The sequence below is a fragment of the Apis cerana genome, linkage group LG16 (genome assembly GCF_029169275.1).
Source record: "Apis cerana isolate GH-2021 linkage group LG16, AcerK_1.0, whole genome shotgun sequence".
Lineage (NCBI taxonomy): Eukaryota > Metazoa > Arthropoda > Insecta > Hymenoptera > Apidae > Apis > Apis cerana.
Window position 1 is genome coordinate 6840907 of NC_083867.1, and position 17032 is coordinate 6857938.

Genomic DNA, 17032 nt, shown 5'->3' on the forward strand with positions numbered 1-17032 from the left:
CGTTGCTTTCTTTAAAACAAACTGTTCTCAACTATATTTACACAATTACAAATCTGGACGATAAACTTGAAACTTGTCCGATATTATACTTGTAATAGTAGAGTATCGTAAGAAGGGTGTCTTATCGTATAATCGAGAAAAAACGAGATAAAAATATAACGAATTGAAATTGATTCTAATTCTCGTTGACGTATACACGAAACGCAAAACTTTTTGCAATTTTTCGATCGATTCGTTTTCACTCGTGATTGTTCATTTTCGACGAAATAAAAAAAGAGAAAAAAAAAGAAAAACAAATTCGGCCAAGCGATCTAGAAAAATTTCGACTTAAAAAATTGTAAAAATCAAAAAATACAATAGTTAAATATCGTATTAAAATATGTATATATATATATAAAGAAAGAGAGAGAGAAAGAGATACAGTTACAATACAAAATATAAAACGAATGAAGTTTGAAAATAGAATTTTATTAGCTACAGTAGCAAAATACCTATTCACTTAAATATTTGGTTTCACACAATTACCAGGCTAAGTTCGTTTATATTAATATACAATATGTAAAGTGTGCCATATCGGATATGGGCAGTGTCCGTAGTAGTACGAAGTGAACTTAACTTTTCATACAAGATTTACGAGATATATATAAATATACATGTAATATTTATAATAATTTTTCATATATATATTATTATTTTACATGCTAGAGAAATAGTACACTAGACACTTGTTTGAATAAAGTTATGAAAATAAAACTTATGGCGTACACGAATTCGTCGTAATAGAAGAAAGCGGTTGACGGCAGATTAAAAAGGCGGGGCAGTGAATACGAATATCAGACGACATTCTCGACGAGTAAGAAAAGCTGTAGGATCGCGATAAGAGCAAAAAAATATAAAAGAACGAACGAAAAGAGATATTAAAAAAAAAAAAAAGGAAAAGAGAGGAGGAAAAAAGGTGGCAGCATTAAAATAAGGAAAAAATATTTGCGGCGGAATTTAAAAAAGGGGAGGGGGGGATACGGGGGAGAGAAAAAAAAATTCTCTGGTTTCTCTTCATCTCGAAATTTTCACCGCGAGATCGTCTATTCGTTGGCTTATCCTTTCCTTTCAAACTCGGTTCCTTTCTACGATGTTGGCGATACGGATGATTGTCGCCGTTTTAAAAGAAACAAGGAAGAGAAAAAAAAAGAAAAGGAAAAGAGGGCAGTGAAAAGAAAAATGGAATAAAAATCCGGCGAAAAAAGAAAAAAGGGGAAAAATAGACACGCGGGTTTACATGAATTTACGTGTTCTTTATACACACTTGGCAGCGACTTATTTTGGATCTGAGATTTCCTGCTTTCAAGGTCTGTTGCTCAGGCGCTTGGAACTGTTGTCTGTCCTCGATCGTGGCCATCCAGAAACTTATCTCGTTCATGTAATAATGACACTGTCCTTTATTACCATTGCACTCGATGAACGGCGTTGCACGGAAGTCTTCCAGACAGGATCCGGAACTGGACAAGGATTGCCCTCCGCCCTGGGCACCAGCACCCGTGTGCTGCAAAAAATCGTTCAAAGTTTTTTTTTTCCATGCTCGCCTCACTTTCTCCACCAGGACGATGAAAATTTTTACGATGAAAAATAATATTCGTACCATGAGAAAACTATATCCGATCCAAAGTCCAGTCCATCCTTGTGGACAATCTGGAATATTCAACGATTGACTGTGTACGGCCAACACATTTGCCGGAACCTCGCACACCACGCATCTATATAAGAAAAAGAAAATTTAATCGATCTTGGAATTGATTACTTTTCTCCCAATATTTATCAAATTTATATAATTTATATTTATATTTATAGCATATCGTTTATAACGATTGTTATTCTCTCGAGGGGCGGAATAAATTATTTAACAACAAGTATACGTTAAATGAACAATTCGGTTTTCAACCTATTCTCGTATATTTTCACGGAAATACATTTGTAAACTTTACAACAAAGTGAAACGCATTCGTTGAAATTGCATCTAATTTGCACGTTAGAATAAAATTTCGTTTCGAAATTTAATTTGGCGTAATAATTATTTCGAATGGAATCGAATGGTAATAAATTAATTTAATAACGTTGCTAAGATGAATTAAGCATGGCGTATACACGATTCTTACGAATCGATCATCCTACGTTGTAAAATAATTATCAAAGATTTTTTTCTAACATACCTGGAGATGTATTGTTCTATCTCTGACTCCTGGACAGGCATCATGGGAATTGGACTAGTGGTGGATAACCAATAAGAACGATCGCCCCGGTTACCGTAGTGACAAACGTTGTTTATATCGCAAAAGAGGAACGGCATCGTCGAGAACTTTCGTACGCACGAACCGGCATAACCTGTTTCGCGATTAGATAAGATCAGATAAGAAAAGAGAGGAGGAGAGAACTCGTGGCGCGTACAAGGATCGGAATATTACGAAACGCGTGACCATTTAGATCGTTAGAACGCGGAAAAAACTTAGGGTCTAGATATCTATCGCGATATAAATTTTGAACTTGCCTAAATCTTGCGAGTGCGCCCTTTCATCGCCATCCGTGAACAGCAGACTGTATCCTTCCCAAAGTTTGATGTGTCCCGCGTCGCAAGCAGGCAATAATTGACTTTGACTGTGTTTCACCAACAGGATACCGGTAAGATAGTCGGATGCAGGCTCACACGGTAGCCCTGGTTCTCCAGGAATACCCGGAACACCGACCGGTCCTTGAAGACCTGGCAAACCAGGCGCGCCGACAGGTCCCGGTAAACCTGGCAAACCGACAGGTCCTGGCTGTCCTTGAAACCCTATCGCACCTTTCACTCCGTTCGATCCCGGGAATCCTGGCGGACCTGGAATTCCTTTCTCTCCCGGTGGACCTGGCGGGCCGACCGGTCCTGCGCGAAAACAGAACGGATACAAAATCTCGATTCGAGATGATGCATCGTTTTTTCCATTGATATACGCGGTAGCACGTACCAGGAAAACCGCGATCTCCTTTCGGTCCCATCGGTGGCTCGATGCAGTCGTCACCCTTGTCTCCTTTCTGACCGACGTGTCCAACGACACCCATTAATCCTACCGGACCAGGATACCCTCTGTCGCCTTTCTCTCCGACCGGACCAGGCAGCCCGCTCACACCATCCCAACCTCTATCGCCCTTTTCACCGGGAATTCCATCTATTCCGCTCGGTCCTGTATCAAGCTCAAGTATTATTGGGATTTCCAGCAATTTGTGTATCTGTTTTATAATCTTTTACGATATTACGCGCGATTGTTGGGATGTTCGTTAATCGGTATACGAAATTTTCTTCATTTACCAGGGAATCCAGGTTCTCCCTTTTGCCCAATGGGACCGGGTGGTCCTCGTAAACCAGCGTCTCCTTTCTCGCCTCTCTCACCCGGCAAACCGGGGAATCCTTTGGCTCCTGGTTGGCCATCGCGGCCCGTTAAACCAGGAGGACCCATAAGACCCATATCACCTTTTTCACCCTGTAACCCGATCGGACCCGGCGGCCCCCGTTCTCCCTTGTATCCCGGTAAACCCGGCAATCCTTGTTCCCCTTTCTCTCCCGGTCGTCCCGGTATTCCTTCCCTTCCGTGCTTTCCAGGCATACCCGGCAAACCTTTCTCGCCCTTGATCGTCAATCCAGGAACTCCCGTAGGTCCGCGTGGACCTTCGTCTCCTGAAATGACATTCGACGCGATTAAATAATCGGCGAAAAGAACGAAAGGCGGAAATGTTAAACTGAATTCAAAATGAGTGTTGGGTATCGTCACCTTTAGCACCGGGGAGACCGGATGGACCTGGATTTCCAACCGGACCCGGCGCGCCGCTGTCCCCTTTTTCACCCTCGTAACCACTCAGACCTTCCAACCCGCGATCTCCCTTCTCTCCAGGCGCACCTCGCAATCCAGGAATACCCGGTTCACCTTTTTCACCCTTGATCGAAATCGTCGGCCCGGGCGGTCCACGATCGCCTTTCTCGCCGATCGCACCGGGAATACCAGGAAGTCCAACGGCGCCTAAAACGGCGTCACGCGTATCATTATACACGTAACGTTCGATAATCTTCTCTTTTCCGACTCGTTTCGACTCGTTTACCTGGAATACCGCGATCCCCTTTGGCGCCGGGGATTCCAGGATGTCCCGGTGCTCCCATTTCACCTTCCAATCCGGGCAATCCAGGAGCTCCAGGTGGACCGACGTCGCCTTGTTCACCTGGCAATCCGTTAATTCCGGGTAATCCAGGCTCACCGGGAGCCCCGATCGGTCCCTGAAAATCGAAAGCACATCGATCGATTTCTCGGCGAACTTGGCCGAAACTTGGGAGAAACGGTGATCTAACGATCTAGCGAAAGAGACGTACCATGTCTCCTTTAAAACCGGGAAAACCTCTCACGCCAGCGTCACCTTTCAACCCTTGGAATCCTGGCAAACCGTCACGACCTGGTGGCCCGGGTTCTCCCTTGGGACCAGGCAGACCATCCCGGCCGATACCTGGCAATCCAGGCTCTCCTTTCGCCCCATCCACGCCGCTTCTACCAGGGATACCGGAAGGACCACGGATCCCAGGCATTCCTGGCTCACCCTTCTGCCCTTTCTCCGATACCTGACCCGGTTCACCTTTACGTCCCTGGTGGGATGGACGATTACCACAGATTTAAAAATGCCTAATTTTTATTCGCACGAACGAATCGTGAAACGAATAGCGAAACTTAATAGCTTACCGGTAATCCCGGTGGACCTCGATCACCTTTGAATCCTTCGTATCCTATAACACCCGGAAGACCCGGAGCGCCGGGAGGACCCAAGTCTCCTTTCAGTCCAGGTGGTCCAGGACGACCGGGTTTCCCTTCGATTCCGGGCAATCCGGGGAACCCAGCCGACCCTTTCTCGCCACGTTCTCCTTTCATACCAGGCGCACCTTCCTGACCGGGTCTACCAGTCGCGCCCGGCAACCCACGCCTTCCCGGATAACCTTTCGATCCGTCGATACCCGGCTCACCTCGATCGCCTTTCACGCCTGGAAATCCCGGAAGGCCCGCCCTTCCACCTGCCCCCGGCAATCCCGGTTCACCTACGCGTTCGCACGCACGAGAAAATACGTTACGTTACGTTTACATCTCGTAAATTGAGAGGGAAACCTCCTTTTTTTTTTTAAGTTTTCCAGTACCTTTGTTTCCGTCTTTTCCGGGTAATCCCGCGATACCAGGAGGACCAGGAGGGCCGATCGGACCGGTATCTCCTTTCTCCCCTGGCGTGCCGGGTAACCCGCTTATCCCCGGCTCACCCGTGTCGCCCTTCTCTCCCACGAATCCCGGCAAACCTTGCAAACCGATAGGACCGTCTTTTCCCGGTGGCCCAGGGAGACCTTTCTCCCCCTTGTCGCCCGGTGGACCCGGCAATCCAGGGCTGCCCTTCACCGATATCCCAGGCTCGCCCTTTTCTCCCTTCTGCGCTGGAGCACCCGGAAATCCTCTCGGCCCTTCGCGACCAGGTTCCCCGGGGAAACCCATCGGCCCCGTGTTACCCTTGTCGCCACGCGGACCCGGCAACCCTCTTGGCCCTACCGGTCCAGGTGGACCGATTTGTCCAGGGGGACCAGGCGGACCCTGGATACATCGTAACGTGACGTTCTTACGTTCCTTCGTAACTCGGAAGATAAGTGAATAATAATAGAATCGATTCGTACCGCGAATCCTTGTAAACCTTTGTCACCGCTCAAGCCGTCTCTTCCCGGTGGGCCTGGCTCTCCTTTCTCGCCAGGGGCGCCTCTGTCTCCCTTGCTGTTGATCAAATCGAGCGGTGGACACTGGCCTATTTATTTAGAGAAGAAGATGATTTACGAAGAAGTGATGCAAGAATCGAACGAGATATTTCGGATATAGAATATATATTGTTATTGGATTCAGATATTCACCGGGTTCTCCTTTTTGTCCGTACGAACCAGGTTCACCTTTCAAACCTATTTGACCCGGACGGCCCGGTTCTCCAGGCTCCCCTTTCACGCTCAGCCCACGCTCTCCTTTTCGACCTGGAATACCTGGCCTTCCAGGAACTCCATCTTGGCCTGGAAATCCTCTGTCACCCTATTGCAACAACGCGTAACAAACACGTAGAAGGACACGTTGGAGGAGCGAGCGAAAGTAGGAGGAGGGACCAGCGTTCACTACTTACAGCGGTACCCTTCGGACCCGGGAAACCAGCAAATCCTAGAGCGCCCTTCTCCCCGGCTGGACCTTGGGGACCCGGTGGACCTGGCCTTCCCACCTCGCCCCTTATACCTTTGTCGCCCTTCTCCGTTTTAATCATATTGGACGTAATCACAGCTGGCGTTCCAGGTTCTCCTTGCGGACCAGCCGCGCCAGGAATACCATCTTTCCCCTTTTCGAATCGAACGGAACGTAATTTTTTAACGCGCGGTTAATTAATAATGAAACGAAACTAATAGCAAATAATACGATAAAATGCGAGATTGGAGACGTTACCGGTAGTCCTGGTGGGCCGATCGGCCCGGGTAATCCGTCGGCGCCGGGTTCCCCTGGGAATCCTCGTTCCCCGGGTGGACCTCTAGGTCCGGGGAGTCCAGGTGTACCGTCTAGACCGCGATCGCCTTTAGGTCCTGGAAACACCGGGGGAGGAGGTAGACAAAAGCCCGCGTCTCCTTTTTCACCGGGCGCCCCCGAGAATCCTGGAGTCCCGTCTTTCCCCGGAGTTCCCCGTTCGCCCGGAAGACCGGCCTCGCCCGGAGGCCCTGGAATGCCGTCCACGTCACCCGGCACTCCTCGTGGTCCCGCGTAGCCGCGTTCCCCCTTTTGCCCTTTCTCTCCGTCCAAACCGGGCGCTCCATCCATCCCTTTAGGCCCCTGCATTCGCATCCAACGCATTTTTCCAACGTGAGAGTCGGTTTCTCATCCTCGAATCGACCGATCCACCCATCGACACTCACCACGAGCGAGGCGCCCTTCTCTCCCGGCAATCCCCGTGGACCTGGTAATCCCGGAGGGCCGTCGAATCCCCGTGGGCCCGTCGGCCCCGGGAATCCCGTGATCCCAGGCTCTCCCTTCGCACCTTTCTCGCCCGGCAAACCTTCCGGGCCGGGAATACCTTGCGAGCCGGGCCCTCCGGCTGGCCCTATGGGACCTCTGGGACCTGGATCGCCTGGATATCCGTCGGCGCCACGAGGCCCGGTAGGCCCCGGAAAACCTCGAGGCCCTTTCGGCCCCGGTGGACCCGGCGTACCCTTTCCACCCTGTCAATTCGTGATACGATAAAAATAAGAGGGAAAGATTTCCAGAAATTCAGTTTTACGATCCTGTTTATACGCGATCAATGAATAAATAAATACGTACCCCGGGTGGACCAGGAGGTCCTCGCAAGCCTGGAACGCCCATTGGCCCGTCTCGTCCCGGTTCACCTTTCTGTCCAGGACGACCGGGAAGACCGTCCAACCCGTCGTAACCTCGATCACCTTTCCGTCCAGGTGGACCCGGAGGACCCGAGAAACCATCCCTACCCTGGTATAAAAGTTTCGTTTATACGTACGATTATATTATACCACGTATACCACTCCATCCGTCGTTTTCCCGTCATTTTTCTAATCCGTTTCCAAAATAAAACGAATTGGAGGTAAAACTTACGCGAATACCTGGCGCCCCTGGAAGACCTTTCTCTCCTTTCATACCCGGACTACCAGAAATACCTTGATCTCCGATTGGACCCGGCTCTCCTTTGAAACCGTCCGGCCCCATTTCACCCTAACGCGATGAGAGGCATAAAGAGGAGTCGAAACAATGGGCAACGAGAGAGAGATCGAATCGATCGCGCGTTACGTGCAATACCTTGTCTCCTTTTTCACCACGATCCCCTTGCGGAGCTATTACTTCTTCCGTCATTCCGTGGAACGGCTCCAGAGGGCCGGGTGTTCCGGGAGGTCCTATCTCTCCCTTCTGGCCTTTGTCACCCTTCGGACCCTCGAACGCAAGACCCATATTTCCCTTTTCTCCCTTTTGCCCTTGCAGTCCTATCGGACCCTGAATAATGAATATACATCGTTACGAACAATATCGATACGATCGGACGGTATCGGTGCGAAGATGATGACGATGATGCGATCGTTGCTTACAGGTGGGCCACGCTCGCCCTTCGGGCCTGGAAATCCGTGTTCTCCTTGCGGACCCGGTGGACCTGGGGGCCCTCTTACGCCATCGATACCGGGCTCGCCCTTTTGACCTACAGGAAATCTACCGGCAAAACCTGGTTGACCTTTTTGTCCCTTCAGCCCAGGAGGACCTCGAAAACCGCGGGGACCAACCTCTCCGGGATAACCACGCGCACCAGGCTCACCCTGAACCGATCAGGATCGTACGTTTAAGATACGCGTACTATTTATACAGGACAAAGGACAAAGATAGGATCAAGGTAAACGTACGTCTGTTCCATTGCAACCGTCACGACCCGGAATACCTGGAGCTCCGGGCGGACCTTGAACTCCCGGTACACCAGCGATACCAGTGAACCCAGGTACACCCATTTTACCCTGGAAAGAAGGAAAGAAAGAAAGAAAGAGATGAAAGCTGGAGAATTGGTGCAAAGGAAAATACACACGTGTAAACGAAATAATTTGGCAAATTTGCACTCTGCTACGTACCCTATCACCTTTCGTTCCACGCGGTCCCTGAGGACCGGGTTCACCTTTGTCCCCCTTTGGCCCCAACAGACCTTCCGCGCCCGGAAATCCCCTCTGGCCTTTCGGCCCCTGTGGTCCCAATATACCTGGTGGTCCCTGTGATAAATGAATAAATGAATAAACGAAGATGATCTATTATCGAGTACGGATGGATGGATATATTCGAGTCGACGAGTCACTCACCCTGGACCCTTTCTCCGCGAAACATTTGGGCACGCAGCAAGCCGATCCGGTACAATTCCGAGGCGGGATCTGTCCCGGAACCGGTACAACCGTGTAACTGCTCGGATAAGTGTCCGAATCCCCAGCCGCGCCGTATCCCCCTCCTCCACGTTGCGAATATCCCCGCTGATCGTAAGGATCCACGCGTCCGTAATCGTCCCTTGATCCATAAGTTTCTCGGTATCCATTCCCGTAAGAACCTCTGCTGCCCTCCCCCTCTCTCCCGTAAGAGTCCTCGTAACCTCGAGGCCTTCCGTAAGTATCGCCAGATTCTTGATTGTAAGGATCCAAAGGGATTTGTTCTCGGCCTTGATTGTACGATCCTTGATCGAAGCCGGCTGAGAGGAAGAGATTAGATTCCGGTTAGAACAGTAGTAGTAGTAGTAGTAATAGATGGACCGAGTACGCGAGAATCAGAGAATTGGATCGGAATGAATTTGAAACCGGTGGTGGTTGCAAATAGAGGGAGAATAAGGGGAGGGAGGGGGAGGGGTATCGCGCGATCGATGCAATTTTGATGGAGTTGCCAATGTTCTCGCGAAATTCGACGGAATTGATAGTAAAGTTCAAGTAAGTTTTTTTAACGAAATTTCGAAAATTCTTAAACACCAAGGGGATTAAATTAAATGCGTGGCTGGAAATGTAATTTCCCGAATAAACGACAAACTGGACGAATTCCGACGATGCGAAAAAGTTGTGCGCGTGAAAGTTTTACGAAAGTGATCCGTTTCGAACGACGTGAATTTTATACCTATCTTCGAAATTCAACGTTTCTACTACTAGAGCGTTAAATTTTATGAAACATCGTAAATTTGTACGATAACCGCTGATTAATAGGAAACTATTATACAACGCTTTAAGGACAAAAGATAAAATAAAAGATCTCGTTAATTATCGGACCGAAGTGGAATTTTGAAATTAGATTACCTTTAAAGAAAATAAATCTAAACATTTTCTGAATGATATTGTATTGAATGAAATTATATTGGTATTAAATCTTATAAGAGAGGCAAAAAAAAAAAAGAAAAAAGAAAAAGGTATCGGCATATCGAGAATATTAAATATTAATCGAATTGTATTATTTATATATAAATCTTCATTTGTCTTAATAATATCTTGTTTCTCGGAATTATAATATTACCATAATTGGTATGATATCCTCCCCCGGAATCGTCGGTTCTTTGACCGTAATCGTATCGATCATCGTCGGTCGGACCTTGATTGCTTAAGTACCGCCTGTCCGCTTCATCCGAACCTAAGGATTAAGATGCGAAATAAATTAATGAAACGTTGTATCAGAATCCAACGTCGAATGAGAAAGAGGGAAAGAGAATAAAGAGAGAGAGAGAGAAAAAAATTAAATGAGAGAATTCAACTAGAAAAGTAAATATAATATCAAATACCAAACGGAAAATTAATTAAATAATTTTTGTAGATTTTATATCGGAAGAAAAAAATTCCGAGGTCGGAGTTTTTTTACTCCATTTGTTTTTTAACAAATCTTTTTGCAAAGATAATCTTCCGTTTGGATGATGTATAAAACGAATGTGAAAAAAAAAAAATCCATGCATAGAGGTAAAAATATTATGCTATTAAAATTGTTCTTTTTTTTTTTTTCCATTCTATATAAAGGAAATCGAGAAAAGATAAATTCTATGGTTATATACCTTCGTTATTCGTAACAAAAGTTTTCCATCGTGGTGAAATATTATAATCGTCATCGGTATTGTTCGGTTTTCCGATATCACCCCGTCCGAGAGGAACAACAGGCGGAGGATTGTACGACCATGACGTATGATTATATTGCTGGAAGAAAAATGTATAAATGAAATGTATAAATTAAGGGAAGAAAATTGGATTTATATAACTTTTTTCCATCTTTTCCTACTGAAATATTATATAAGATAAATTGTAAAGATTTCGCGTAAATATATACTTTAGAAACGATGTCCTACATGTTCGATAATCGATATGGAAGTACGCCATGAATTTATCGACTGAGATCTAAAGATCCGACGGACCTCGAACGATCTATAAACTACTTTACCGACAAACTACGTGTATCGATGATCGATAATCCATTGAAAAATATTTTTCATAATATTTTTGCTCATAAAGAGATAAAGTCGATCGTTGTTATAATTGGCCTAAAAAATAATGACGAATAATTTAATAAGAAACGATAAGAAGAAGGAGAATAATCAGAATCGGAACAGATAAAATAAAATAAATTATAATACGTTATTTGTGTTATTAAAGAATAAAAAAAATCACTATTACTCGTTAAGATATAAATTTATCGTGAATTTTAATTTTTACAAATTTTGTATAAAAATATTGAGAAAAACATATATAGTTGAAAAAAAGAAGAAAAAAATGACGATGTAACGTGACTCGACGATTAAAAATGAAAGCTACATTAAACTAACCACACTGTAATGTGAAAACGTACAGCTAAGCATATGTATCAAATATAAAGATTAAACGTATTTTCAAAGCATCTTCTTACGTCTTAATACTTCTAAGATAACGGTCGATAAGTTATTACATACGCTTCTTATATGGCAAAGCACGTTTCAACCCGCGAAATTTTTATCCTATACTTTTTTTATATTATATATATATATAATATATTCTCAATACGAAAAAACTTAATATGGATCGTCGAGCATCGAATATCGTAATTCGCCAACGCGTCGATATCGACGTATCGTCGATGTTAAATTTTATTTGGATCGAAACATCACGATTCTTTCGCGCGACGCGTCAAATATTTACCATACAAACGTGTACGATACATGTAGGAGCGTTATGGAGGGTGGAGAAAATTATTTGTTAGACGAATGGAGATATTTTTCGAAAAGAAGGATCGATCGCGACATCTCGATCTGTGATCCACGTCCGGCGATCACAATACAGAAATTAGCTCGGTCCAGTGGATGCGTCATCGCGTTCGCGGAAAGTCATTGTCTTGCCCTCATTTTCACGTTTTATCCTTTTTAAGTTTCGGGATGGAACGCGCTGACAGGAAGCGCGGAGAGATAACGTTCGCTCGTTATCGTTTCGAAATGACGCGCCGTACGCTCTGTTCCCCCTTTGATTCCCTTTCTGGCCACGCTTATTAACGTTTCCCTCGAAAAAGATGAATGAAAGTGTGGGTATTATCGAAACGGAAGATACTCACGACAGAGAGAGAGAGAGAGAGAGAGACGACGTCTTGGGAAAGTTCGAGAAAGGAAACGAGGGAGAAAACCGATATAGATTACAATTTTTCTTCTCCGCGTTTAAATTATTCGTTGAATCGCGTATCGTTTTTCAAATCTTCGTTCCAGAATAATAGCGGGGTAGCGCGTGTTACGATTTAGCCATTGATAATACGATAATTCGCAATGGCCTCGCGACCAGTTAAACGCGAAACAGATTTGACTGACATCATTGCTGAAAATATGTTGGGGACTATTACGCTTCTTTTCGATTTCGCGTGCCGTTCGTAGAAATTTCCTTCTTCCTCGAAACGTATCGTTACGAATCGTTCACCGATCGAGGCATGTATAAAATTTCGAAAATAAAGTTCGATAGTGTAGCGAATAATGATGGAATTTAACAGTGAACCTAAGTGAAAATAGTAATTGAAAATTAAAAATAAGAACGAGTACGCTATGAATACATAATAAATTGACATAATTATCATACGATAATATACTTATTTCCAAACAATGAATCACAGATATTACGTAGCTACGTTAGCGTTAAATTATTCCATTTCGCTTTAATCTACGATGATGGAAGATAAAAAGTGAAAGAAGAAGAAAAATTACTTTGAACGTCGTCCGTCCCCTGATCCCCTGATTCACCCCGATCGCGATCTAAATTATTAATTACACGAATTCATGTAAGCTAACGACGTCTAGAGAAAACTAGAATTTTCGATCGCCTCGATCGATAAAATGCTCGAACCGAATTACGATCGTCACGCGCATCTTTATTCGCCTCCAGCGAATCCACCCGAAAACGAAAAAAGGGAAGAGATTGCTCGCGACGATTCAACAATCGTCCCTTTTCGTATCTTCCCTCGCGATTACGTAACCGAGGATCGCAACGCGACACACCACGTTCTTACCTCTTTCGATCTTTACGCGGCTCGTTGCAGCGGCACGCGTTTAAATCGCGAATCGCGAGTCAACAAAGCGTAGGACGAGAACCCTACGCGAATTCGTCGCTCGAACAACAATCTTTACGACGCGAAACATATTCGCGAGATGGAGAGAATCGAGCGATTCGCTTCGCCTCGTTCCCTTCTCGAGATAGCGTGGAATGTTCCGTCCATCCGTATCGCCAACGGTATCTCTGTTGTCTCAAAATTTTTCTAGTCGACTCCCGACTTCTTATTTAAGTAATGACCACCTATCGTCGTAGATACGAGGATCGCTTCTTTGCCAACGATAACCGTGCGACAGATATCGCAAGCTATCTTTTTCCAAGCGAAAAATAAAAGAAGGAGCGTTGAAACCTCAATTAAAAATTGAAAATTCGCGCGTGATCAAAAGCGATCCGTAATAATATCTACGCGTTGCTCCTCGTCGAAGTGTTGCACAGCTCTCGCACACCGTTTAATTACTCCTCTTCCAACCGTGAAACGAGACGTGCATACACGATCGTAACAACTGTCCGTCGTAATCGTGATTCCGTCGGAGGCGATTTATCTTCCGAGTTATGCTCCCTTCGAGAGCCTTTAACACGCAATCGACTCGACGACGATCATCATCAATCCCGCGGCAACCGTTCCGTAAACCCGTTTCTCCGGCTAAACACTTTCGCTACGACGCGAGTCGCGTTCCCGCCTCGCCAAGTCATTTTTCACGTTTCGCGCTTCGTACCGAGCGCGCGTACTCGAAAAATTAAAACCAACGCTCAGATAACGACCAAACATTTTGTTACGGTATATCTCTGCGGATAACGCATCCGCGAAACGATGATCGATTCGTCGATTCGCCACGTCGATATGCGTTCCTGTTACGATCGATGACCGTACGTACGAGCAGGGAAAAAAGAAAACTAAATCTATCGAAATAAACGAAATATCGTTATCGAATCGAGCTCAGAGATATCGAGAGAGAGAGATATTGAGAGATATTGAGAGAGAGAGAGAGAGAGAGAGAAAGGTAACTTAGAGAGATCGGAAACGTTCCTCTGGAAAAAGCAAAGTTCCGATCGATGTAACGATTGATCGATTTAAATCCTCCGGAGGGAATGGAGAAAGAGATTGGGAACGTGGTACGATCGGGTAGAAAAGTCGGACACTCGGTAGAAAAGGTTTTTCAGACAACGATGAGGATCCAGGCAGCGTGGTCAATTGCCAACTATTTTCAATAGTGACTAAGGTTGGTTCGCGCGCGTGTACGTACGCGTATGTATGACGCGGTTAATAAAATTACACACACCGGCGCGGTTACGACGCCTCGTAGGCGGACTAGTCGCTAACAGACGACTGCCCTATTTCGAATTTAACACCTTTCCATCGTTGGTAGACGACAAATCTGGTAAAACGTCGTTATCGTATCCGCGACCGATGTTATCGAGTCGGCGCTCTCGATGCATACCGCACGAAAATAAGCTGGTTAAAAAAAGAGGAGCAATGCTCGGGTATTCGCGCCCCTCGCGTAATCGCGATCTATCGAGATTTTATTTCTCGTCGAAAAGTTTCTCTCGAAATCGTATCGTTTTCCCGCGAAATCGGAATCCGCGCTTCGCCGAAAAATAAAAACAGCTGGTTCGGATTCCTCGACGGAATGGGGGAAAATTTCTTCGAAATAAAATATATAGTTTTTTGAAATCGTGCTAAATCGAAGCGAAGAGGAGGGAAGATTTCGTGGAGAAGAGAAAGATATTCCTCCGTATTCCTCGTCGCTACTAAAAATATTAAAAAATGGATCGGAACGTCGTCGAAGCGTTATCGAAGGTGAATGAATTAGGTACATATCCAATCCTATTATCCATTTATGCCAATTTGTGTCAATGTTACAACGATACACGAAAGATAAGCTTCTGCTTAATTAAATTACCGTTTGATCGTCTAGGCGCGTATCTGTAGGCGCGAGTGTAAATTCAAAAATTGTGTCTATTCTCCGAGGATACGAAGAGGAGCGCGATATATATGTACGCGCGATTATATAAACTTTCGATAAAAGATCTATTTGAGAAATAAAATTGGAAAGAGCGATAAGCGAATAGCGCGTTATCGGCGAGATTATTTGACGGAGTCGGATCGACGCGACGGAGTCGCGCTCGAAAATCGCAGGCTTCTCGGTCGCGGCGAGAGAAGAGAAAAAGAAACTAGATCTAATCGATCGCGACCTTGGCTTTCCATCCAGCTTTTTCGCCCCCTCGCGACCCGATCGGTGCTCGATCGGGCGCGGACGAAACAGCAGGGTGGACAAAGGAGGAGAGGCGGAAGGTCGGATCGCACGCGCCACGAAACGCGATCTCCTCTCTACTCGATCGGGTTCGTTGTTTCGCTGCGAACGTGCACGTGCACCGATGCATCGACGCGACCGTCGTCATCGTCGTCGTCGTTGTTGTTGTTGTTGTTGTTGTTGTGATCGTCGCGGATCGAACGGTAGCACACGGAACGCGGCGTGTCAAAATGTTTGAGCCAACGATTGAGCTAACGATTCTACGTACCCCACTCGCTATCCCGGCCAGGAACACTGCGGATGCGACGAATCTGAAAAGAATACATTTTTCGTAATTATTCGCATCGCGATCGTGGCGATCCAAGCATCCGATTTTTCTCGTCGCTATTTTTCTTTTCGATTAACCAAGAATATCCAAGTTAGAAATGAGAGAGGTACAGGACGAGCGAAAAATTGGAAGGAGGGGATTTTTACAATTTCTCTCAATACCACCAGCGATCTCGTCGATTCGATCGATTAACAGTTGATCGTATCGAGGAAAAGGGAAGAAAGTTTCGCCTTGGACCAATCACGCGTCGAAAATCCGTACGATCGAATCGCGAAAAAACTGGACGAGAGAGAGAGGATTTCGAGGTACGTCTAGAATGGCGATAAACGAAAGAGGGGAAAAAATCGTGGACGTTACATGTTTCCCTTCCGAAACATCGAAAACATTTTGAGAGGAAATAATTGATTGAACGCGCGCGAGCTTCGTCCTTGAAATTTCGCATCCGTCGGGATCCGGATAACGGGGGGATGAAAGTGCCGCTTCTGTCGTTAGAATACCTATGGCGCGTGCACGTTGGAAAATAAAGGGGGTACAGGGGAGCAGGTAGCGGAGAGGAGACGACGACCGGGGGAAAAAAGTAAGACGAGCGGAACGAGTGGAAGGCGAGTGAAGAAGAGAGGAATTATCCGTGAGATTCGCGAGAAGAGGAATATATATATATATCGGTCGGAAGAAGAAGAACCGCTTCCGTGTGGCGCGGAATGGAAAAGCGCATCGCGAGCACGACACCGAAAGCACGTGTATCCGCGCGATATACGTAACGACACAGGTTGACGAACCGACGAGCACGGTAAAAGAGAAGAAACGGAAGGAAGGAAGGAAGGAAGAAAATGGGCGCGGAGGAAAAAGAAGAAAGAGAAAAAAGAAGAGAAGAAAAGCGAGGAGAGAAGAATGGCAACTCACCGCAATCCCAACCGGGTCATTTCGAGCTCCCTATTCCTGGACGGGTCTAGGGAGCCGAAGAACACAGGCTAACAACACGAGCACCGCACCGACAGGCAGTCACAAAATATCGCGGGGAAGCCGGGACCGAGTAGACGTGGTGTGTGGACCGTCCCATCCAGGGAGGGCTCTGAATGAACGTCGGGTGGAGGGAAGGAAGGTGGAGGCGGCCGCCGAGCCACGCCAGCTAGAATTCCTCCGCCGAAAGGATCGGGACAGAGAAGAAGAGGCTTCTCTCGGTTCCGCGAGACCTCGTGTGCCTCTCGCGCTGTTCGCGCGCTCTTTCCGTCTCTCCTCTCTCTACCTCCCCCGCTCTCGCGTCGCTCCCCGCGCACACACGCACGCACGCACACACGCACGCACACACACACACGCATACACGACTCTCTCTCGTGGCCACAGCGGAATCGAACTCTCCAG

At 46.2% G+C, this 17032-nt stretch overlaps 1 protein-coding gene across 2 annotated transcripts; it reads right to left on the minus strand.

Moving 5' to 3' along the window:
* Positions 1-447: 447 nt before the first annotated feature.
* LOC107999758 (collagen alpha-1(IV) chain) lies at positions 448-16714 on the minus strand. Of its 2 annotated transcripts, XM_017059772.3 has the most exons (27): positions 16574-16714; positions 15611-15653; positions 10597-10735; positions 10071-10184; positions 8891-9267; positions 8669-8803; positions 8450-8557; positions 8144-8365; positions 7860-8051; positions 7659-7775; positions 7371-7535; positions 6968-7270; positions 6507-6884; positions 6196-6402; positions 5939-6107; positions 5711-5835; positions 5192-5630; positions 4746-5095; positions 4385-4651; positions 4120-4291; positions 3795-4040; positions 3335-3700; positions 2994-3209; positions 2540-2911; positions 2205-2376; positions 1637-1751; positions 448-1540 (listed from the first exon to the last, which is right to left on the minus strand). In XM_017059772.3, exons 1-27 carry the CDS (start codon positions 16591-16593, stop codon positions 1283-1285), a joined length of 5787 nt encoding a protein of 1928 aa, XP_016915261.1. In that variant the 5' UTR covers positions 16594-16714; the 3' UTR covers positions 448-1282. The 2 variants fall into 2 exon arrangements, with proteins under 2 accessions (XP_016915261.1, XP_061942469.1); XM_062086485.1 differs by having other exon boundaries at positions 448-1751.
* Positions 16715-17032: the final 318 nt, after the last annotated feature.

Excerpts from the sequence above, each read along its gene's own strand:
- LOC107999758 (XM_062086485.1), bottom strand. The coding sequence starts at position 16,593 with ATGACCCGGTTGGGATTGCG. Across the intron at positions 9,268-10,070 it reads AGGATATCATACCAATTATG|CCGGCTTCGATCAAGGATCG; the intron begins GTAATATTATAA and ends TCTTCCTCTCAG. Across the intron at positions 6,108-6,195 it reads CGGGTCCGAAGGGTACCGCT|GGTGACAGAGGATTTCCAGG; the intron begins GTAAGTAGTGAA and ends TTGTTGCAATAG.